At 36.2% G+C, this 24,853-nt stretch overlaps 2 protein-coding genes and 1 long non-coding RNA gene across 4 annotated transcripts; 2 read left to right on the forward strand and 1 right to left on the reverse strand.

Moving 5' to 3' along the window:
• Positions 1 to 8,879: 8,879 nt before the first annotated feature.
• On the forward strand, positions 8,880 to 10,487 carry LOC148788223 (uncharacterized). Its single transcript, XR_016065321.1, has 3 exons — positions 8,880 to 8,950; positions 9,463 to 9,528; positions 10,269 to 10,487. It is a non-coding gene; the product is annotated as an uncharacterized LOC148788223 (long non-coding RNA).
• A 2,841-nt stretch (positions 10,488 to 13,328) lies between these two features.
• LOC105159627 (casein kinase 1-like protein HD16) lies at positions 13,329 to 20,242 on the forward strand. Of its 2 annotated transcripts, none has more exons than XM_011076739.3 (17): positions 13,329 to 13,737; positions 14,387 to 14,842; positions 14,993 to 15,118; positions 15,218 to 15,291; positions 15,376 to 15,445; positions 15,513 to 15,568; positions 15,709 to 15,780; positions 16,015 to 16,109; positions 16,307 to 16,373; positions 16,453 to 16,582; positions 16,674 to 16,892; positions 17,103 to 17,233; positions 18,729 to 18,903; positions 19,005 to 19,095; positions 19,301 to 19,458; positions 19,559 to 19,747; positions 19,997 to 20,242. In XM_011076739.3, the coding sequence occupies exons 2-17, from the start codon at positions 14,438 to 14,440 to the stop codon at positions 20,054 to 20,056; spliced, it is 2,118 nt and encodes a 705-aa protein (XP_011075041.1). In that variant the 5' UTR covers positions 13,329 to 13,737; positions 14,387 to 14,437; the 3' UTR covers positions 20,057 to 20,242. The 2 variants fall into 2 exon arrangements, with proteins under 2 accessions (XP_011075041.1, XP_020548919.1); XM_020693260.2 differs by having other exon boundaries at positions 13,329 to 13,615.
• Positions 20,243 to 22,000: 1,758 nt separating this feature from the next.
• On the reverse strand, positions 22,001 to 24,386 carry LOC105159628 (patatin-like protein 7). Its single transcript, XM_011076740.3, has 2 exons — positions 23,219 to 24,386; positions 22,001 to 22,805 (listed from the first exon to the last, which is right to left on the reverse strand). Exons 1-2 carry the CDS (start codon positions 24,146 to 24,148, stop codon positions 22,443 to 22,445), a joined length of 1,293 nt encoding a protein of 430 aa, XP_011075042.2. The 5' UTR covers positions 24,149 to 24,386; the 3' UTR covers positions 22,001 to 22,442.
• Between the last annotated feature and the right edge of the window lie 467 nt (positions 24,387 to 24,853).

Consider the following 24,853-nt stretch of genomic DNA (forward strand, 5'->3'; position numbering starts at 1 on the left):
ACTGATGGCGAAGAAAAAACTTAAAATACATTTTACTCCCTTCTACTTAATCTTTTTCGGTTAAATGTAATTTTTATAAATAGTAAAAAATATAGTACAACAATCATTAATTAGGTAGTGTTTTTCTCAAAAGGCAAGGGATACGCCACAATATATAGAGTGCATGTGTACTAACAGAGCTAACTAAGATAATGTGAAGTATATGCTGTCTAACACCCTCCACAATTAAGCTAGTTACAATATTCGGGTTCCGGTCAATATGCTCGAATCGTCTACGATTTCTCTCTCTCCATATATGGTCGATACACGCACTCAGTAATACGCGATAGGCCACATTAATGATATGTTTACCCCTTCACCTCCTTGCAGCTCACTCAACATCCGTCGTCCAATCTCTATTAGGCCACGCAAAGCATACAACTTGTCTAATAGCGTGAAGGCATCAGCGACTGTACCGACATCGGAAGAATAGGTGTGTGTGTGTGTGTGTGTGTCTCCACCTCATCCTCATCATATAATACACATCTACCTAAGTGAGATAGCCATGGTTAGTCCGTCGTATATATTTTCTCCAATATAGCAAGCCATAAGATAAACATGTGGCGAGGTATCTTTGAAGCGCCCAAAAGTAGTAAAGTCCAACCTACTTTTGAGCCTGATGGATCAAATAATCGGTATAGAGCCTGGGTTGTAGGGATTCCACCGGCAAATCTCCAAACAATTCGATCATTATCCCCATGAATCGGTGGAAGCGTGTGAGTAATCTCCAAATACTCTATGTTAGTAATGAGAGGTCACTGCCACTGACCTCCCTAGATGACAGAGCTAAGTCTAATGGATTCATGAAGACCAAGGATGATCGGCCCCCTCCGGAATCTCTCCATAAGAGGACCGAGATGATGCCATGGGTCCTTCTAGAGATAAAAGTCACCTCCATCTCCAATATGGTATTCCACATTGGTCGCAGCCACGTTCGTAGACGGGCTATTTTCTTCCAACCCCACGAGCCTCTATGATCAGGGATAGTCCATATTGAAGCATCGCGTAGTCGCCCCTGGTATAGCCAATCAACCCAAATGGAAGTCCTATCACACCGGATGACATCACATAATTTTTTGCATATGAGAGCATGGTTCATTGTGCTAATATCCCTCAGCTCTTGTCCTCCCTTAACCAGTGGTTTACAAACCTCCTTTCAGGCCACTTTGACGTAACCATTGCTCCCTGTTCCCTTCCATAAGAAAGTCCGCAGGCGCTTTTCGATGTTCTTAATAACCCCTTTTCGTAGTATGAATGCCGAAACTTAGTAAACACTTAGAGTCATGAGTGCAGATTTAATAATTTGCACCTTCCCCGCATATTAGAGTGTCAAACCCTCCCAACCAGCAATACATTCATCAATTTTTTTCAGTAAAGGTTGGCAGTCAGAAATAGACAATTTAGAAGAGATCAAGGGAAAGCCTAAGTACCTCATCGGTAGAAGCCCCTCCTGAAATCCAAGCACCGCTAACATCTGCTCTTTTAGTCCTTGTGCAGATCGGGAGATAATAAGATGACTCTTCTCCACATTAACTCGTAGTCCTGACCTCGTCCCAAACCAATCTAATCCGTCTTTGAATACTTTAATGGAGTCAATGTCAGCACGGCAGAACAATAAGAGATCATCAGCGAACCCCAGCTAAAAAATACGAGAAGGCTCACATTTCCATTGGAAGGTAAAGCCCTCGTCCTGGTCGATCATCTGTAAAAATACCAGGTGCATCACCTCCATCACAAGTACAAATAGGTATGGCGAGAGTGGACCGCCCTATCGAATGCCTCGGGCACCTGCGAAAAAACCATGCGGTTTTCCGTTCATCCCCACCGAGAATGAGGTAGTGGTGACACACTCCTCAATCCATTTCATGAATACCACTGAAAACCCCGAAGAGTTGCAACACAACTAATAAAAAATCTCATTCTACTGTATCGTAGGCCTTGCGAATATCCACTTTTAATGCATACCTCCGTGGTAACCGCATTTGATTGTAGCTGGTAAAGAGTTCTTGTGTTATCATAATGTTGTCCCCTTATACCAGGTATGAATGCAGCCTGATAGGGACTAATTAACTTGTCCAACACCACACTCAATCTTTGAACAAGTAGTTTCGCAATAATCTTATACAAAACGTTGCAACACGAAATAGGACGGAAATCAGCAACAGTCATAGGGGAGTGTACCTCAGGAATAAGTGCCAAAAGTGTGCTGTTAATTTGCTTCAGTAGCCTCCCCGTTGTAAAAAAATTCAAAACAACGTTAGTGACCTCACTCCCCACCACCGACCAAACAGCTTTAAAGAATCCTGAAGAAAAACCATCAAGCCCCGGAGCTTTGTCGTCAGCATTATCAAATACCGCAAGTTTCACGTCCTCCAATGTAAATGGCAAGATAAGATGTGAGGCCTGCTCATCAGATAATACATGTTGCGCCCATGGTCTCATGTATCGAAAATTCATAACCTCACAGCGTCGACTCCTCCCAACAAGGACTGATAATAAGCTACAAATTCATGGCTCACAGCGTTCGGCTCCGTGTGAGTGGTCCCACGAGCATCATTAATTTGAAGAATCCTTCTCGCAGTTCGCCTCTGTGCAATTTTGCGGAAAAACACGCGAGAGCATTAGTCCCCTCCCTTCATTCACTCCATCTTAGCTCTCTACTGTAACATAATTTGTTCATGTTTGACCGCCTTAGAATAAATAAGGCGACAACAGTGTTCCAAAAATATGAACAACTCATCTTGTCTATTCAAGCTGGCCAAAATTTATGTCGTCTCCAGGAATCCTTCTACAAATTGTACATTATGCGTCAGGTTCCCCTTCTTCCGCCGTTGCTCCCGAAATACAGGTTTGAAAGCCTTTAACTTTCGGGTGACTGCATACATGGGAGCTCCTATAACTTCATGCAGTCAAATATTCTGCACACTGGGATAAAGTTCGGTGAGAGAGTAAGGTAGTTATTGAACCGAAACATACCTCAGAACTGTCTTTGACTATCCCCTGATATTACCATCGGTGAGTGATCAGATGTGTGTGGGGTAAGGCAGAAATAGAATGCCGTCAGAAACCTCGTCGCCCAGGTATCGTTAGTGAGCCTCCGGTCTAGCCTCTTCCATAGATTCCTCGGGCTGGCACTACAGTTATGCCATGAAAATCATTCACCCTGCATGGGTAATGGCAGTAATCCAGCATTTTAGATACATGTATTGAACTCCTCCATTGCCATTCGTATGTCTCCCCGACAATCCACAGACCTCGCTTAAATCTCTTACCGCATTAAAGTCACCTCCAACAATCCACGGTAAGTCCACATATTGTGTAGCAAGCAGTTCAAGTGAACCCCATAAATCCCGCCTATCGGCTACTTCATTCGCACCATAAATAACAGTAAAGATAATGGGCTCATGCACTGCTAGAATGTAACCTGAACTGAGCAACTAGATCTTTGACAGCTAGTTGGTGGTCCCTCTTGTTCAGACCACGAACATTCCATACAGCCGTATATTCTACTTTAGTCTTGTTTCACTTTAATGCGTCACCTGACTCTCTCATACTCTAATAAATACTTCAAATTCATTTCTATTTTAGAAAATTAATTTTGTAAGTCAAGTAATTTGATTGAACAAATTTTATAAAATAAATTATTTTAAAAAAATTATGAAGATTCTTTTGATACTATAGTTAACTTACTTAATTTCATCCAATTTATTGACTAATTGTTAATTACATATATTGGTATTTAAATAAATTCCATAGCAATGATAAATTGCTAGAAAATTAAAAAAATATTCAAAAATTGTATTTAACAAAAATTATAAAGTTGTATTTGGAAATATTATTCTTATTAAATAGAAAAAATGAGATTTTTAAAATAATTTAATTTATAATCATTGTAAGACCGGAAGTTATAAAATATGAGGGGTTTGAGTAAATAAATTCTTATGAATTAATGGATAAATTATAAGTATTTTTATGAAGTTTAGAGTGTCTAGTTACTAATAAGAACTAGAATGAATATTTGTATTTTGATAAAAGCAAAATATTAAAGAATTATTAAGAATTGTACAAATAATATTTAATATTCTATTTAAAAATTAAGACATTTTCAATATATTAATTATATGTGTTATAACTCATTATAGGATACGTGGATAAAATGAAAGGACTGAACAATTATCGTTTTGGTAGCTAAAAGCATTGTAAGGTCGAGGTAAGTAAATAATTAGTGTTATCTATATATATATTTTTTTCTTGTGATACTATTGTTGTATAAATTTTGTAATTGGTGTTGAAATTGATTTATCTTGAAATGTATAAGTGATGGATGATTTAATTTGGATGATGATATTGTGAACGTGAAATGAGAAAATGCATGAAAATACTCCATGTTGTATGATGTATGGGTGGGTGCCTAAAAATGATAATATATCAATATATGATTTTACATTACAAGTTGCTTACAAGAATGGTAATATGTGAAAATGAAGGAGTGGTGGAAATTAAATATAATTATGATATGAATATCCTTTGATGTTGTTGAAAAGCATGTACGGCTAAATGAAATAAAAAGACCTATGATGCGATATGAGAAAGAAATAAAATAAAAAGAGCTTTGACGCAATACGAAAAATAGTTATGATACGATGTGAAAAGGGCTATGATGCTATAAAAAAGAGCTATGATGAGACATAAAAGAGATATGATGCGAATTGAAAAGGTTGTGATATGAAATGAGATTGATGAGCAGGTTGTCAAGGAGATTCACTTGAACTTTATATAATGGTGATATCGAATCTATGGGAAAAACACTATATCACCTTTTGGTAAGCAGACTAAAAAAGAAAAAAGAGTTTAACTAATTATTTATTGCGAGTTGGCTATGTGGTGCAATAAAGCTGATTATGTTGGGATTAAATTGATTATATTCTACTCATATTACCTACTTATCTTGTTTGGGCTATATTTGATATACTTATATAGATAGGGTTGGTTATTTACTTACTGAGCTGCAGGCTCATTCATTTGTTGATAATTTTTTTCAGAAGTAGATCTTGAGGTGTCTACCTGTCGAAAGCTAGGTCCAAACACTATATTCAGTCAGGTTGGGCCAGTACACAATTTTTTCCTCATTGTCAGTTAAAATACAAATTACATTGTAGTTGTATAAAGAGGAATTAAAAGTGTGGGAACTACTTGTGTTGGATTACTTTATGGTGTTTGATATATGCGTGTATATATAAATTGAGTGTTGAAAGTTAGGCCAATTTTTTATTTTTTATTTTCACTGGAAAATAAATTATTTCAATTTTGTATAGATTTTCATATGTAATCAGAATATATTTGGATTAGTTAATAAGATTATATTTTATATTAAACTGTCGTGTTAAATCAATAGATTTTCAATGAGAATATGTATAAACAAACATATTTCTATTTTAATTACTATTTCAAAAATTAAAAAATTAAAATGGTAAAACACAAACAAACCTACCCATGTGAAGGGAGTGGATCGGTCCGGGAGCACATGGCGGAAGCGTGAGCGAACAAAAATGTGCATAATAATAAAATAAGGTTTGACCAAGGGGTGGTAATTCTCGTATGTTTGATGTAACATATGTGGGTTTAAATAATAATAAGCAATGAAAAAGTCCATGCATACGAGACTATAGAGAATAAGTCGAACCAAAGATACAATTAACATAAACGGATGTTACCTTTTATTCTTTCAACCAGCAAGTATCCTTGTTGACTTGTTCACATTGGATTCAATGTAGAAGGTATCCAAAGATAATCCACACCACACGAAGGAGAGATGATTTGGATCTCCTTGCTAGAGGAAATTAAGAACCGGTTTTGGAAGACAAGGATATAAAAGAACTACACTATGAGGTAGTGGATTCTCTTTATTAAATCTCTTTTTACTCTTCACTTGATCACAGATCAAAGAGAGCAAGAGAGATTTGTGTGGTTGTGTTGGGCGGCCGAGTTGTGTGTGTTGTGATTTGGAGTGTATGTATTGTTGTATGCTTGTTTGATGGGAGAGTGAAAATATGTCCAAGTACATTCCCACTCAATCCCCTCAATCAAGCCTCTTTGGTAAGATGAAATTATACTATGTGGAAAAGCCATAATTAGTGGTCGAGTTCTGCGTTCCTAGTCACCTCTCCTTTTCAAATGGGGAGGAGTCCAACTCCTCCTCTCCATTCCTAATTTGAAAGTCAACTCTCGGTGCATGGGCCCTAATTTAGCAGATTGGGCTTCGTTTAAAAAAAAATTAAAACAAGCATATAGGTCCAATGAATTTTAATCAAGTTCAATTTAATAGAATCCAACTAAATTAGGCCCAATGTCATTTAATCCAACTAAAGACCTAAGCTTAAATACTCTTAATTAATAAATTTAATTTATTAATCAAGATAGGCCCAATAAAATTAATCCAATTGATTTAATCTTGGGATAACCATCCAATGGATTATCCCATGTATAAACAATCCAATCTACGTCTTTCAAAATTAACTTCAAATTAATTGCTCTACCTCCTCGGTGATCTATGTGTGCCTTTTTAGACCCACCCTCAACTAGACTTAGGCTAGTGTCCAACATAACTTATTAATTAAATTAAATTTAATTAATTATTCTTTATTAACCATTAATAAAGAAAGCGCGTTACCATGGATGACCGTCTAGCAATGGTCCATAGCACTAGAGACTAGATGAGTGTCAGTATGAATATTTAGGCTCGGAGTTCCATACGAGTACAGTCCTTCAGTCTACCATCTCTCAGCCTTAGTCTAGGGCATGAAATTGGGTATTGGTTATTATCCTAGATTAGGCATCTAAACTTTAATACTTGAGACTGCATTTTGCTCCATTACTCAACATAGAGAACTATTCTCTATTAGACCAACCACTATAGCCACAAGTTCAGAAAGCATGAATGCTGCTACAAGTGCATAGGAGATACTGCTATCACATACTGATGAGGGACGGATCTTCTTCTTGAAACCCATCATCTTCACTACACATGTTGACTGCACTTGACAAGACTTATAATGATCATATTAGTAACATGATCATTTCTCTTCAGATCCAAGATACAACTATCGTTTGCACGTGATTGCAGTGGTTCCTCAAGTCTAATGAACCTTTTACATACAATAGTATACTTGGTCATTCGGAATTGAACCTTTTTCGGACATTTATTTTTATCTTTCATCAAAAAATCAAATTCATGACAAAGGAAGGGTAGGACTAGTTCATGGGGATCAAAGGGTATCTAGAGAATGCTATAACATGGTTGTAACAATAGAAAAAAAACCAAACAAAATAGGGAAAAAATTATGCAAGGAAGAGAATATAGAGAATCAAAGGATAGTACCTATGGAGAATAAAGCAATTCAATTGTTTACAGGGAACTCGAGCAAAGTAACTAGGATTGGGGTAGAAATGAGCACAAGAATGGAGACTCTGATTGTAGACTTCTTGAGAGCCAATGCGGACATATTCGCTTGAGAGCCTATAGATTTGTAAGGGATAGATTCTAAAGTCATTATGCATAGCTTGAATGTAGAACCAAAAACGCGACCGGTTCAACAAAAAAGAGAAATTTTGGTGTTGAGTGGAACAAAATTATAACAAATGAGGTATAAAAATTGTTGGAATCTAGATATGTTTGTCGAAGTGCAGTACATGGACTGGTTAACCAATATCGTGGTCGTCTCTAAAGAGTAGGGAAAATGGCGTACGTGCACATACTTCATGGATATTAATAAGGCGTGCTCTAAAGACCTATACTCGTTAACACTCATTGAAAGTTTGGTTGGATTCTACAATCGAGTGTGCTCTACTCAATATGATAGACGATTTCCAAGAGTATCACCAGATCGGCTTAACGGAAGAGGATCATATAAAAATGTCTTTTATCATAGAAAAAGGGCATATTTTGCTATAAAGTGATGTTGTTCGAGCTGAAGAACACAAGAGCTACATATCAAAGATTGGTTAACAAGATGTTTGATAGTTTAATTGATAATATGATGTAGGTATATGTTGATGATATGGTAGTAAACAGTGAAAAACAAGAGGATCATTTGGGGCATCAGGGAAAATGTTTCACCATTATCAAATAGTATGTATGAAGCTCAACTAGACCACGTGTACATTTGGGGTCAAAGGCTGAAAGTCCGTAGGCTATTTAGTCACAGTACGAGGAATTGAAGTGAATCTAGAAAAAGTGAAAGCCATCATGGAAATGGAGTCTCCTAAGTCGATCAAGGAGATATAACAATTGACGGGTCGGATAGCCTTGCATGGGAGATTCTTGTCCAGATCGGCGGGTAGAAGCCTTCCCTTTTTCAAAATTTTAAGGAAGATGAAAGAATTCAAATGGACCAATGAATGTGAACATGTTTCCCAGGAGTTGGAAACATACTTTACCAAGCACCTCATGTAACGCCCAAAAAATTATAATATATAATTGGGGGCTTAATTGGTAAATTTTTATAAAACTTAGTTTATTAATAAATAAATTATGCTCCATAATTGGAATATAATAAAATTTGAACGGATTAAATTGGAGTTCATTATAATATTTTGGGACAATTTATATTAATTAAAGAAATTTAGGAGGGACGTAATGGGTATTTTAAGAAAAAAATAATTAAATAAAAATAATAATAATACTAATATTATACATATGTAAATAATATTTATATATATATTAATAAATATATATATATATATATATATATATGAAGAGAGAGAGAATTGAGAGTGGGAGGTGGGCCATCCCCCCACCGCCTCACTCTCTTCTCTCTTATTTTGTCCACACACACATACACATTACACACACACACAATACAAGTAGTGGAAATTGCAATTGTTCGGCCGAAAACGGAAGAGAGAAACCGAGGTACGAAAATGTAATTTTAATTTTTATTAATTTATATAATTATATTATTTAATTAGTTCATTTATTAAATATTATTTATACTAAGTGATGTATTATATAATTGGAGTATTTTACGAGTTTAGCTATTTAAATTAGTGTCGTATTAACTCTCACAATTGCTATAAAAATAATATAGCTGGGTAATTAAAATATTAGATTTGTTAGATTTAATTATTATTATAGCTAATTTATACAATTTCGTCGGAATGATTAATCAAATATATAATTCTATGTATTATTGTTTAATTAAATTGTATATTAGCAAGAAATTGATAGAAAATTCATAGAAATATTTCGAGAATTATATTTAATAAATGGTATGTTAATAAAGAGGAAAAATGAAGATTTGTATTTCGATAGAAATGGAATATTAAAGAATTATTAGAAATTGTACAAATGATAGTCAATATTATATTTAAAAGAAATTATGATATTCTCGATATATTAATTGTGTGTGGTATAACTCATAATAGGATACGGGGTAGAGTGAAAGACCGAATCACTACCTATTGGATAGATAAAAGCGTTGTAAGGTCGAGGTAAGTAAATAATTAGTATTATCTATATATGTCCTCTTTATTTGTGGTATTACTGTTATATGATTTTGTGGTTCGTGCTGACATTGATTTATCTGAAGTATATGAGTGATGGATGATTTGATTTGATTGACGATATTGTGTACGTAGAATGAGGAAATGCGTTGAGATATTATGTTTGTTGTTTGATGTACTGTGGTAATCTGGAATGAGAATATGTTGATATATTATTTTACGTTACTAGTTGCTTACAAAAATAGTGATATGTGAAAATGAGGGAGTGGTGGAAATTGAATATAATTGTGGTGTGAATACCCCTTGATGTGTTGAAAAGCCTATAAGGCGATATGAAAAGTGCTATGTGCGAAAAGAAAGTGCTATGTGCGAAATGAAACAACTATGTGCGAAAAGAAAATGCTATGTGCGAAATGAGATTGATGAGCCGGCTGTCAAGGGGGTTCACTTAAATTTATATAATGGTGAGATTGAGTGGGAGGGAAAAAAACACAATATCACCTTCTAATAAGCAAATTAGGAAAAAATGAAGTTTAATTTGATTATCTTATTGCGAGATAACTGCGTGGTATAATAAAGATGATTATGTGGAAGCAAATTGACTATTTATTCTATGCATCTTGCCTATTTATCTTGTTTGAGGTTATATGTGGTACACATATATAGATAGGGCTAGATATTTGCTTACTGAGTGGCAGACTCACTCCCCTGCTGACATTTTCTTTCAGGAGTAGACTTTGAGGCGACTGATTGTTGAAGACTAGGTCTACCTGTTATACTCAGGCAGGTTGGGCCAGACAAAACACATTTTATTGTATAAAGAGAACGTAGGCGTAGAGATTCACTGTGGCGGATTACTTGTGGAGTTTGATTTGTATATATGATGTTGTGGGTTGATTATGTCATTATGACGTTGAAATTACGTATGCAAATTAATTAGATGGTTATCTGCAAATGTATATATATGAACACAGGGATTACTATAAGTATGACGATCTTGTATCAAAGGGGGTGCTACACCTCAAACGTTCAGTAACACCATATAGTGGTGTTGACTAGTAAGCCATATGGGTTGCAATTGGATCCACACCCGCTAGATTTCGCCCCTAACCCATCCCTAATGAGGCGAGTTCGGATCCATAAAATTGAATGGGGGGCGAGTGGCGGGACCCGCCCTTGGTATAATTATATATATAATTAATTTTATTTATCTTGGAAGAATAAACACAAACAAAATATTATATAATTTTATTTATTTATTATTATGTACTTTTTTTAACAGTTGATGAATTGAAAAATTTTCCGTTATACTTGACGAAGAGTAAATAAATAAATAAATAAACATATATATATATATATATATAATTGCTATGAATTATTTTGATTGTTTTGTTATGAATAATTTCATTTGTACTTGAGAATTTATTTTCTGAATTTATATTTGAGTTAAGCTATGAACAATTTTATTTGTAATCGATATGTTCAATTTTCTTATATATATATATATATATATTTGTAGAACAAATAAGAAAATAAAAATAATCGAGTTTACCGGGTTAGACGTGCTTTGGTAGGTAAACGGAGTAGGTCTTGAGTCCACCTAAACCTACCTCGATGCCACCTCTAGTTAGCAATTGAAGCAAGTTTTAGCTAAGCTAGATGTTTTGGGTCAAAAAAACTGAGGTCTTGGAAATAAAAGAGGTGGTGAGCAAGTCAGAGAGGTGGGTAATGCACGTTGATGGGTCATCAATGCCAGGCTAATGAGGTGCGGTAGTATGGAGAGACCTGAGGGGAGATGAACATGAGTTTGCAATAAAATTGAACTTTCAGGTCACAAACAATGAAGCAGAATACGAGGCCTTGATATCGGGACTTAAGATGCTAAAAACGACTTAGAGCACAAGAAGTGTGGACTTTGACTGACTCACAATGGTGGCAAATCAATACTTGTGGATGTATGAAACAAGAGATGAGAGAATGAAATGCTCCCTAAGGGTTGAGTTTGGAAATTTCTAAGTTTAATTTCTAGTAGGTACCTAGACTGGACAATGAGAAAGCCAACGCTTTAGCCAAGTTCGCTAATATATTGACAGGTAACAAGAGTAGAAGAATCACTTTTTCGGTAAGGGAAAGGTCCAGGAGTATGGAGAGGCCAAAGGAAGTGATGAGCATTGAATCCACCAAAAATACTATCCTATTAAAAACTTGTGAAAGTGATAAGCAGGGTCGAATACACAATAATTGATTTTAAATTAATTCCTTCAAGAGTAAAACTAAAACAAAAATAAGGGGGTTTTGATTAAAAATCTAGATTTAAAATTAAAGAGAAGAAAATAGTATTTCAAATAGAAGTAAATATGAGAAGAATATTCTAGTTAAAGACATGATCATACTTAATTTCACAGTTGATCATATATGCAAAGATGAGAATCATTCATGATACATAAATTGGTTACGGCCATTGATACGACCTAATGACCCCACATTTCCTTATCTTGTGGATAGTCAAGTAACGTCAGTTGACTAAATCCCTAATCAATAAATAACCTTGAAAACATCCTCAAAATTTAATTTACAGACAACATTAAGAACTAGAAACGCCAAATTCTAACCAATAAATTCTTACGAGAATTTATTTAAGTTAGATTGTTCATTCCCTACAATATAATAAAAAACTTCTACATAATCAAGTATGCTACGTTACCACTGGTTATTGAACTAAACAAACAATTACAGATTTGCAAGTTCAATTGGTTACGCAAATATTCTTGACAATGAATAACTGTACCTATCATTCATAAATCAGATTATTAGTAATAAAAGCACAGAGAACAACACAAATACCAATATGAATAAAAGTAGAAAACATAAATTAGATTTCACAACTTGTTGAAATTAAGCATTCACCAAGTTTTCAACCGGAATGAGAGAACTAGTTAGACATGCTCATGGAAGAACGCATGAAAAATAAAGTAAGAAAATATCATAAAAACGTAGAGAAATAGAGAGACGAGAATTCAATGTCTGAAATTCGCAAGAGTTCAAAAGTTGAATCTTAAAATGAATTACATCACATATATTTATACTAACTAGATACCTAATTCTACCAGGATTAAAAGGTAGATTTGTAATTGAACTAAAAGACTAATGAAAATAAAATTATTATCCTAATTAAACTCCCCATTCATCAAAAGGTAGTCCAATCAACTCCAAATTCTTGTAAAAAATCGAGTTTGAGTCTTGTCCGAATTTCTTTTTTGGTTCTTTTCTTAATTTTTTATTTTATTTGTCCTAATGCTGCAAAATAATATTTAATTAGGAGCATTTTGGTTACAAAATAGGTCAAAATATCAAATGAAATAAGCACAAAATGTGGTCCTATTAGACATCTACAATCACGACCCGACTCGAATCTAGCGACCTGCATCCGTATATATATATAAAATATATAATATAAAAGATTAAATAACAATTATGGTGTATAATTTAAATTTATGTGGTTACATGATACTCTAGGACAATTCAAAAGTCTAGGTGCTTGTGAACTAATAGTAAAAAGAATCGTGTTTGTCATGATGGAGAAACGATACAACAGTGTGATTCTTCAGGATAAATAGACATTTTAATTTATTCCTCTTATTTTAAAATAAAAAAATAATGAAATACCTATATTGTTTCCCTTAAATTATAATTAGATTTAAATAAAAAAGTAAAAAGGAAAGAGAGGAAAAGAAAAGACCTACACAGAAACACACTCTAGCGCACGCATATATATATATATCCAGAGAGAGAGAGAGAGCGAGAGAGAGAGAGGGAGAGGGCAGGCAGGCAGTGGATGTTTTGTGTGGAGAGAGAAACGAAGAGGATAGCCATAGAATCTATAGATACACACGATACATTACAATATACAACTCCCCCCCCCCCCCCCCCCGATTTTTACCTTACCTTCTTTATCCTTTTCTTCGATTTTCAGACCGGGATTCAGCAACCGTCACTTCAAAAATTTTCGATTCAAGCTCCAGATTTTCAATAATACATCTTTTATTTTTTCGAGAAAGGAGAAATACTTCCTCTGGTAAGAATATGTCATGGGTATTTTCACTGAAGATCTGTTATTGATCGGTTGATCGAATTGGGTTCTTCAACTGGATTTTTCCGTGTTTTATCTCCGATCCTCCTGTTTTTGCTGTTTGTCAGGTGCGATCTGTTGCTGCTTGTCTTTTTTTTTCTTTTATCTAATTCAAATTTATTATTGTTTTTGTTTTCATTCAATGTTGGATGACTGAACTTTTCAGACTTCTTTGATTATGGCTGAGGCTATTCCCCGCAAGATGACTGTTATTTATTATTTTGTTATTTTTTATCCTATTCCCCATTTGTGCTCCTGGTTTATTTATTTCTTTCTTGCTATTTTTGCATTAGTAATTTATACTTGCCGGTGCTTTCTGGTGATCCTGCTCCATATCTTGTGAATGTTGAGTAACTAAAGAATGCGCTGTGAAGATTTTTATCATGTTTTATCCATTGTGTCTTCTTTTATCTATTGTCTTCACTGAGTGCAATTTAGTTCTGTGTTCTAAAAATCCTGATTTTGAAGCCGTACAAGTAAGGACTAAGTGAATGTGCTTAGATGTATAAAAGTTTGTTTACACAAGTGTCTTTTATGCCACCTGTTCTTTTGAATTTGCTGTTATTGTAGTTTTGACTCGGTTTGATACGTTGTGTTTACTTGGAATTTCTTCTCTACAATCTGAAAAAGTTTTGAGCTTTGGTGGTTTATTTTCGCTCTCAATAAATTAAAGACTGATGTTTTTTGCCTTTTCGTGGTTGTTTTACTTGACTGAAGATTCTGAGCAGAAGGTGGAAAGTGAGTGGGAGGTGATTTGCATGGGTGACGATGCCAGAATTGCGTAGCGGAGCAAGGAGATCAAAACGGCTTGGTGATCTCCAGCCTGCCCCTCAGCCTACTAATCAAGAAGAAAATTTTCTTGCACCTGCGCAGAATAGAACCAGAAGGAGGGGAAGAGGGAGAGGCAATGCAGCTGCTGTAGCAAAAGGGCCTTCTGCAGCAACACCCACTAGGCCCACTGCCGCTGGGAGAGGCAGGGGGATTAGATTGATAGATTTAGACCCAGAGCCTCCTTGTGAAGTTCTTCCACAAGCTGTTGGTGTTGGGGCTGGGGAACCTGGTTTTAATAGAATAGAGGGGGTTGCAGATAAGGAAATTGCCATGGATGGTGGGAGCGCTGATAAAGCAATGGGAGTTGAAGAAGAAGCAAGCACAACTCCAGTGCCTGAGAGGGTAATTAATCTTTCTTGTTATTCTCAAATTTATACAGGCATCTAGAACTTCTTGTGGTTGCAGGCGCAATTAATATTGCTTAATTGCGCTTTGATATATTTATGTGTTCTGAATAAAATATGGTAACTAAATTCGGTTTTGTTGGTGAAGGTACAAGTGGGCAATTCTCCGATGTATAAGACAGAAAGGAAGTTAGGTAAGGGTGGATTTGGCCAAGTTTATGTTGGCCGAAGGGTAAGTGGTGGCACCGAAAGAACTGGACCGGATGCAATTGAGGTATCCCTTGCTACTTGGGGATTTTCTGCGTATAAATGCTGTCTAAATTTGTCTTGTCGCTATCTGAATTTTGATTAATATGGATTATCTCTTTTGTAGGTTGCATTGAAGTTTGAACACCGAAATAGTAAGGGTTGCAATTATGGACCTCCATATGAGTGGCAGGTGTACAAGTAAGTCCTCTATTCGTAGTTTGAGGATGTTCTCATTTATGTTGGTTTTAAATGTTCATGCCTTGGTATTTGCCTTATGAAAAGCACCCTGAACGGATGTTATGGGATCCCATGGGTTCACTACAAGGGTCGCCAAGGAGATTTTTACATTCTGGTGAGTTTTGATTTCTTGCTCTTTGATTTCAGAATTTTCTATGTTGTTCTAATGAATATTGTGTCAGGTCATGGACATGCTTGGACCCAGTCTTTGGGATGTTTGGAATTCTTTGGGCCAGTCGTAAGACCCTCCCTGAACCCTAGTTCATATGAACTTGCTCATGAGCCCTGAATCATGGGCAGAATGTCAAAATTAATGTCGCCATTGTATTCTCCTTCTTATGCTAATGTGTCCTTGTTTGTAATGAACACCTAAAACAGGATGTCTCCAAGTATGGTGGCTTGCATCGCTGTGGAGGCTATCTCAATTCTTGAAAAGCTCCATATGAAGGGGTAAAACCTACTTGATATTATCCCTATGAAGTCTGATCGTTATCTTTCCTAGAAAGATGTCTTCATAATAATTGTTTTTGCATTATTCACTTTCAATTGCTTTCATTTATGAAGTCTGTCTTTATCTATCCAAAAAGATGTTTCTTTATAATTATTTGTTTTTACATTACTTTCATTTACTTTCTTTACTTGAGTACACTATTGATTATCAGTACGTCTCTGTCGCTAATCTAGATTTGTGCATGGAGATGTGAAGCCAGAGAACTTTTTGCTTGGTCAGCCTGGAACAGCTGATGAGAAAAAGCTATATCTCATTGATCTTGGTTTGGGTATGATGCTCCAATCTTATTCGCCTTTCTCTGTCTTGGCTACCTTGAATTGATAATTGGACTAGCAAGACATTGAAAGACAATAATAAAACCATTTAAGTTCTTGGCCTTAATCTTTGCAGCAGCTTCCATTTTTTATCCACTTTCATTCTCTTTGTCTATAATCTGCTCTTGTTTTTAATACGTTTATGATGCAGCTTCTAGGTGGAAAGATGCATCTTCTGGTCAGCATGTCGAGTATGATCAGAGACCAGATATATTTAGGTTTGTGAAGTTGACATAAATTTTGTTGCATAATCCTTGATTAGTTTGTTCTAATAGAACTCCATTGGTCCATCCACAGAGGAACCATAAGGTATGCAAGTGTGCATGCTCACTTGGGCCGCACGGGAAGTAGGAGGGACGATCTTGAGTCGCTCGCATACACCCTGATATTTCTCATAAAGGGAAGGTTGCCATGGCAAGGCTATCAGGTGACTGACATCATTGCATCAGTAACTTATGGAAGCGTATGTGAGTGGACTTGAATTTATTTTATTCCCTTCTTGTTTGTGATGATGACAGGGTGACAACAAGAGTTTTCTTGTCTGTAAAAAGAAAATGGCCACTTCTCCAGAGTTGATGTGTTGCTTTTGTCCTCCTCCGTTCAAACAGTTCCTTGAGGCGGTTACTAATATGAAGTTCGATGAGGAGCCAAACTATTCTAAGCTGATATCCTTTTTTGAAAGTCTCATTGAACCATGCACGACATTAAGACCAATAAGAATTGATGGAGCTCTTAAGGTAACATAAAAACTATTTGTAGAAAGGAGCTAGGCTTGTAGACATATATCCTATTATAATCCATTACATTCTATTGGACAAAGGTTTGCGAAAGGCTTGCAGCACAACTGACTAGCAGACCAAGAAAAACACATTTAACGTTAATCTTTTGAATGTATATCTTTAGTTGGAAGATCTGTTATCTTGAACTTTCTATGTTCTTTTGCACAGGTTGGGCAAAAGCGCGGGAGGTTGCTCATTAACTTGGAGGAGGATGAGCAACCTAAGAAGAAAGTACGGCTGGGTAGCCCTGCTACTCAGTGGATTTCAGTGTACAATGCACGACGCCCAATGAAACAGAGGTGATTACTTATAGAGGTTTATTTGATGTTGTATGCATATTTTCTTATGGACCCAATTTTTTTATTGTCATTTTGTCTGTGCACATTTGATGACTTAGCAAATGGGTGAAGAAAAAATGATACAAGTTACTGATTTGGCTTATGTTGGGATTGGATCTGGAAAAATGATTTCTGAAGCTTTAAGTCAACTTACCATTGAACCTTGTTCCAGCTGCCTCTTCTTTGATGTTGTAAAGCTAGGGGGAATAGATTTTCTCATACCTCCGTAATTATTGGATTTTCATCTGACACATTCTGTATTCTGTGGAAGACATTCTAGCAGTTAGACCTGTCAATGAAGCTGAGTGGGCTGAGCCACTTACGCTCACTTGACTTGCTTTTGCATGAACTTTTGTTCTCAGAGGCTTGAATTTGTTTGAGCGTTTCTACTGAAACCAAAACCAAAACCAAAACAAGCTTTAAGTTGAGCTGGATCCAGCCAAACCTTCTATCAATGATAATTAATAATCTCAACGTATTGTAAAACATCTCCTTTTTGACTTTTTATAAGAGTGGGAAAAGTGAAACATTTAATCATTCTGCCATAACAACCCTTCATTCATCAAAATAAAGTAATAAATTATTAATTTGAATCATTAAATGGTTAAAAAAATTCCAATTTACTAAAAGGGAAAAAAAACTATTTCCATCTAAGCTTCTTAAGTTAAGGAAATAACTTTGGAGATTTATTGTTGGATTTAGAAAAAGTGAAATGACCTTCCAAAATGTAAGGCATGACTTGAGTTCTAATTTTACGTTTTAGCTTTTTGCCATATAAAACATATTTTCCTATTTAAGATGATTGTATTATGAAATATTGATTTAATTTGTATTTTCTGATGTTGAATCTTTGGTAAAAACAAGTAGAAAGATAAAAGTTGGTACTGAGTACAAAAATATCTAACACTAAGTTTGGAAACAAATCTTTCTTGGAAAATGAGTGGAAAGACACGAGTGCTTCCCCCTTTCGGAAGTTGATTAAAGCAGTCGAACTTTCAAATTCCCTTGTATAAAATGCTAATGCAATTTTTTATTCCTTACGATGGAGAACCTTCAGCAATTACAATCTGTGAGTTCACACTGGATATACAAAAATGTTTGAGCAATTCATTGTCTTGACTGAACTAGGGAGATTAGATTTATTTCTGATTTTGTCTGTTTATCTGCACTCTGCTGTGAATTTGTGCATTTGTCCCTTTCTCTAAATACGAAGTTGAGTTGGAGGTTTTTTCATCTCTGCGCATTCAGTGTAGATGCAAAATCTTTCTGGAGAATTTAAGTTTATGAAAGTTGGCAATCTCTAGAAACTGAGACAACTGTTAGTGTCTTTTCTTAACTGATACATCATGCAACATTTGAATTGAAATAAAAGATTTATATGTTTGTTGTGGATGGATCTTCTTTTCTCTCATCTGTACTCACTATAGTCATTAGCATGAGATTGTTGCTTTTGTAGGTACCACTATAATGTTGCAGATTCAAGACTCCGTCAACATGTAGAGAAGGGTAATGAAGACGGCTTGTACATTAGCTGTGTAGCTTCAGCAGCAAATCTTTGGGCCTTGATCATGGATGCCGGAACAGGTTTCACTTCGCAGGTGTATGAGCTTTCAGCTGTCTTTCTTCACAAGGTTGTTTACTCTACTTTTGATTTGTTAGTTTTGTTGTTTCTCCTTTCTGGCTGGACATACTTGCACATGCAAATAATAATATCTTTTGGGTTTTTCATTAGGATTGGATCATGGAACAATGGGAAAAAAACTATTACATCAGTTCTATTGCTGGTGCAGCTAATGGAAGTTCACTGGTGGTTATGTCTAAAGGTTGGTCGAAGTTTCTATTCTGCTGCGTGTTGTTTATGTTTACATGCGTCACCATCTCATGCATTTTCCTTACAGTGTGGAGATCATCTTTTTGTTATATTCTTGTCTATCATCTGCTGAACGAAAAGCATTGAAATTTTTGGTGTGATTACATTAACATATATACAGGGCTAACAATGTTTGTTTTGTACTTTGTGTTCTTTAGGAACTCCTTATACCCAACAGTCATATAAAGTTAGTGAATCATTTCCATTTAAGTGGATCAATAAAAAGTGGAAAGAAGGTTTCCACGTCACATCCATGACTACTGCTGGCAGTCGCTGGGGTGTAGTCATGTCTAGAAATTCCGGATATTCTGAACAGGTAAAACTCACTTATTGGTTAAATGGGTTGCTCTTGTCGAACCATGTGACACATGGATGTTCTGTAAGCAGTTTACACATAATATGACTGGTGTTCTTAGGTCGTAGAGCTTGATTTTCTTTATCCAAGTGAGGGAATACATCGCCGATGGGAAAGTGGCTATAGAATAACCTCCATGGCTGCAACTGCTGATCAAGCGGCCTTCATACTTAGCATACCCAGACGTAAAATGATGGATGAGACTCAGGAGACCCTTCGTACATCTGCATTTCCTAGCACCCATGTAAAGGTACTAGCTCCTCTTTCCCCTTTTGTCCATTTGCAGAAGTGGGGGCAGAATAAATGATGCAACTCTTGTCACACCATGTTTTCATTGTTCTGTACCTTACATTATTTTACATTCAGAGTAGGAAATAGTTAACATTGGAGGTCTTGGTGTTGCATTTGTCATACTTTTGATATTCCATCAGTTTTCTCCATTCACAAAAAGTGCAAGGTACTGCTGAGTGCCAGCTGATTGTTGCTATTTCTTATGCAGGAAAAGTGGTCCAAGAATCTCTACATTGCATCAATATGTTATGGTCGTACTGTTTGCTGAAGATGTTGTAATATTGTATTTGTGTTGAAGATGATGGGGGTAAAATTTTGAAAGCTGAGGTTATCCAGCTCAGGTCGATTACACTGGGAAAAATTGCTTTCTTGTTTGTGCCGAAGACCATGTTTCTAGTTTGTAAAAGTTACCTCTTGTGCTTCTGTAAAATTCAAAAGCAACCTAGGAAAATAACACGGAAGCTGCCAAATAGTAGCCTGAAATGAGCATGAGTTGGCGGAGGGAAAAAATAATTGAATTGGGGGGAGGGAATAGAGTTTCCATAAGCTTGCCATTTACGCTAAAATCTTACAATGGGGTTCGACTTTTTATGTCATAGATTCTTGGTGACCAATTATATGATTATTTAGTTCTGGGAAATGTTGTGAACAAAAGCCCTTTGTGTCGATCTGGGCAAGGGGCGCAACTGTGTCATCATGCCATACTGAGGGAGTAATAAAAGTGAGTAGGGGGTCTTGACTCTTGCGTTAGACTTGGAGGAGGAGTGGTAGAAGATGTGACAAAAATGAGATGAGTCAGAGTTGTTCTTGTTCGTTGAAAACAATTATTGTTCGAAATAAGAGTTAAATCTTGTTTGTTGAACCAAGTCATGGGTGGAGTGTGGATAAGTGTTATTTCTGTTTGTGGTGGCTTGCTCTGCTGCCTAGCCTACCTTAGTTCAGGACTGTACAACAGGGGTCTTGTATTTTCAAATCCGAGCGTTAACATGCTAATTTATCTAATCAATAATTTTAGACACGAGATATGGCTCTTTTATTAAAGTGGGTTGAATTCAACTATCGTGCAGTGCTAATAACACACACACCGCTGCTATGATAAATAACCAAATCTTCAGTTGAAATGCCACCGGTAACTTGGAGGAGTTCCATGTGAAAGCCAAGAGGGAGAGACAAGGTCCTCAAGTATCTCCAGAAGTAGTTAAGTATAAATGATTTGTTCATCTTCCTCCCTAATAAGAAGATAACTGCAATACGCATTATTGCCCTCACTTTCACTACATGTTTCATTGGCTTCTCTAACCTTACAAGTACATACAATCTTCAGCGCGTTTTCAGTGTTTTTCGTCTTGAATTCAACTATGGATTTCTTCTTTTTAACCGTAGATACACTTTCTTTTTGTTTCAATTTCAATATTCAAATTCAAAATTTAAAAGTGAAGGGATAGCCACACTGTTTTCCTGTCTTACTGTAGTGAAGTACCCAAATATTCCCTTTTGCTTTTAACCTACAATGCTGTCATTCGTGCTTATCTTTAGCTAACAATTACCATATTTCAGTAATTAACCTGGTGGAACTCGATGATACTAAATACAATGCAAAATCTTTTTAGAATACTATATTTTATAAGTAAACCTTTTTTCTTTTTGCTTTGAATTGGGCATTCAAATCATTGGATTCTAATTTTAAAATATATTTTATTTAGTACTGATGTATTTTAAATTTCTTTCAAATTGAATCATTTGAAATTTTTTTATCAAATTTTTTCTTCAAGTCCAAATGCACCCATAAATTAGCACAAATCATATAGACGCTTTTCAAGTTAGGTCTAATTACATAAATAAATTTAAATTTTTTCATAATTTCTGTTACACCCCAACGGGGTGTCGACGTAATTTACTCAAGGGTGAATTTGTAAGTTTTTGCCCTTGAAAAGGTGTTGATGCAAATTGAAATTATAATTTTGTAGGGCATACTTATAATTTTGTGAATAGTTGAGGGTTGTTTTGTCATTAGATCAGGGGATTTCTGACTTAATTTACACTTTCAATTATTAAAAATGAGTGATATCATATATATATATATATATATTATGTATATATCTAACACCTTCGGCCTTTCTTTTCCATTATTTTCTATCGTGCTGAATAAACAAATAACGCGAAAGCTTATAGGCACTCTTATGGAAGCAAAACTGTATGAAATTGAAAAAAGTGGAAAAGGAGAAACTTAGTAGTTGAATGATCAATTCTGGAAAGCTCCATGCTTAGCTACACCTAGATTTAATACATAGTATGCATTTCAGCATCACAGAAGATTGCTCATGGAATATCAGCATATCCAGAGTCAAACATGTAAACTAAAACCGCCCAAAAAACAAGAGGAATTAAACAAAGATAAAAGAAACAAGTGTCATAAGAGCTCTGCACAAACTCGGATGTGTAACATTCAGCCATGCCGAGTGGCAGCCAGTTATATATCCTTCTCTCTCTCTCTCTCTTTCTTTCTCTGTCTCCCTAAATGTATCTCTCACTCTCAAAGAAAAAAAAAAAAAAAAAGAAAAACAATACCAGTCATATATAACATTCACCATAAATATACTGGCAGCATCAGCAATGTATTGATATATATACCAGAATAAGTTGTATAATGATTATTAATAGGAAGAAAGAGTGGATAGAGTAGTGGCAGAGGAAGATCTTCTTGGGGAAATGGAATAGATATTAGTTGAGTGCTGCTTCAACACAACAGTCGGGAAAGGGCTGTTGTTTCTTCTCTCTTGCTCTTTGATTACCTCTCCTGCAAACATCTCCACTTTCTCCATATTTGTGAACTCCACCATTTTCTTTCCTTTAAATAATATAGATTCCACATTCTTCTCTCCTAAAATTTCATCCACCTCCACTATTCTCAACATCCTTCTCTTTTCCTCCCCGCCCCCTACTCTTCCATTTCCCTGAACACGAACGTAGTTAGTCCTTCTCCATTCACCAAATGCCATCGATACTGCTTGATCAACCTACACATTATAAATTAATATCACATTATAAGCTAATAATTACTTTTACCAATATGAGTATAGATGATCAATTTAATATGGAATCCATTTCTAATTATTGACTCAAAAGAAGTTTAATAAATAATAAGCTTTTGTAGTTTATTATTTGGCTATAGATACAGAGGCCAAGATTCCTTCACTTTGTTTTCTTTTGCTGACTTTAAAGCTTATAAAGATGGTAGTAGTTGGGTGAAATTGCTTTTGCTACCACCACACCACCATTGGACAAAATTATGCCCAATAATAAATTAAGCCTGCCGGGATTGGGGCCATAAGTCACGAATATTTTAGTGGTAAGATTTGTCCTTTGATCATATATATATATATATATATATACTAATTAATGGAAAAGTTGTTATGTAATGGAAAATTACCATGTCGGCAGCTCCATCTGCAGCAATTTTAAGGAATGACGCCGGCGATGACATTGCGCGATTGGGGGCTACGGAATGAGAGTGAGATTCCCCGTAATTTCCTAGTGACAACACCAACAAATCTTCCACTCCTCTACAAAGTGGGAATTCTTGCTTGTTATTCAGCACGTGGGTGATTGCAGCGGCTGTCGGATTGCTCATCCCCACCCCAGCACCCACCGCCAGGATCTTCTTTGTCCCGTCGGTTGACTTCAGCTCCATAGCTCGATCAGCTACCGTGGCCCTACATACTCCCGCCATCCTGAAATCGCAACCCTCCATTTCCAAAGCGTCAGCCCGCGAAAACAGAAATGGCGCACCGGTCCTCAGATCGTAACACGGGATCAAAACCGGTTTTAGAGTGTCTTTCAGCGTCAAATCCCCAAACAGTTTTTTGAGCACCTTATCCGCCTTGGAGGGTCGCCTGAAAAGTCGGGAAGGTGAATAATGAGTCAACTGGCGGCAGTTATCGACCATGAATTTGAGAGAGTCGTCGGCGGAGAACATGGGGGAACCGTTTTTGCCCCGAGTGAAGAGCAATGCAGCGAGGACCCCTCCGGCGCCGGCTCCAGTGACGACGTCGAAGAAATCAGCAATTTGGGCGTTAGGGTTGCCGGATTTACGCCTGAGAATGGATTGGAAATGGAGCAAAGTTTTGGCGGCGAGGAGGGCATGGGTGGAGGGGGCGGCATCAATGCTGAGAATTCTAACTTTGGCGGGGGAGGATAATGGGTGGTTATTGAGGGAGTGATGGTGATCTTGGTAACCGAAGAGAAACTTATTTTCAAGAATGGAGAAGATTTGGTTGGTGAGTTTGTCAACGTCCATGTTGGAATGATGGATCTGGTGCAGCATGGGCGGTGTAGTAGAAGAGAGTGCGGCGGAGGCCATTGTCGGAGCAAAATGAAGATTAATAGGTAGAGAGAAATGCGTAGCAGCAGCGGCAGTAGTGATTGAGAAGGAAAAGAATAAGAAATGATTAATGAGAGGCAGGAGAGGAGGTGGAGAGAGGGGTGGGATAGTGGAGTGCTATATATAAACTGAGAAGGGACTTGGGAGGAGGAGGAAGACATGCTCTAATCTCAACTATGCAAACTGCAGACAACACATAATAATATAATGTTGTTGTTTAAGAATAATAATGAATTGAGGGTTAAAAGTTTAATGTAAAAGGGAAAGAAAAAACAGGAAGGAAGGGCGTTGGCGGGCGTGGGGTTTAATTTAAATGGAATGAGGGTGGGGACAGTGTTGGCTTGCGGCCGGACCACACCAATATTTCATACCTATTTCCCACCGGCTATTTCTTTCTACTTTTTTTAACCCTCATCATTATAATTATTAATTATTAACAACATTATATCATGCATGCATGCCCATTGCCCATTGCCCACCCCAACTTTTTTAAAGTTGAAGTTGCACCCAAATCCAATATTAATTGTTTCTTTCTTTCTCATAAATATATATATATATATATATATGGCTTTTGCTTGCTTGCTTTTCTTCTAATTAACACAACACAAATGATGAATGATGTTTAATGTTTAATGTATGTAAAGTGTTAGTGTATAATGTGGTCCTTATATATGAACCAACCCC

This window comes from Sesamum indicum, linkage group LG4 (genome assembly GCF_026168435.1).
Source record: "Sesamum indicum cultivar Baizhima isolate 11 linkage group LG4, ASM2616843v1, whole genome shotgun sequence".
Taxonomy (NCBI): Eukaryota; Viridiplantae; Streptophyta; class Magnoliopsida; order Lamiales; family Pedaliaceae; genus Sesamum; species Sesamum indicum.

Bases quoted from the DNA above. Each gene is read 5' to 3' on its own strand.
- LOC105159627 (XM_011076739.3), top strand. From the start codon at position 14,438: ATGCCAGAATTGCGTAGCGGAGCAAGGAGATCAAAACGGCTTGGTGAT. The intron at 15,292-15,375 runs GTAAGTCCTCTA...CCTTATGAAAAG, and splicing joins TATGAGTGGCAGGTGTACAA to CACCCTGAACGGATGTTATG. The intron at 19,748-19,996 runs GTACTAGCTCCT...TTTCTTATGCAG, and splicing joins TTCCTAGCACCCATGTAAAG to GAAAAGTGGTCCAAGAATCT.
- LOC105159628 (XM_011076740.3), bottom strand. From the start codon at position 24,148: ATGGCCTCCGCCGCACTCTCTTCTACTACACCGCCCATGCTGCACCAG. The intron at 22,806-23,218 runs GTAATTTTCCAT...TATAATGTGTAG, and splicing joins CAGATGGAGCTGCCGACATG to GTTGATCAAGCAGTATCGAT.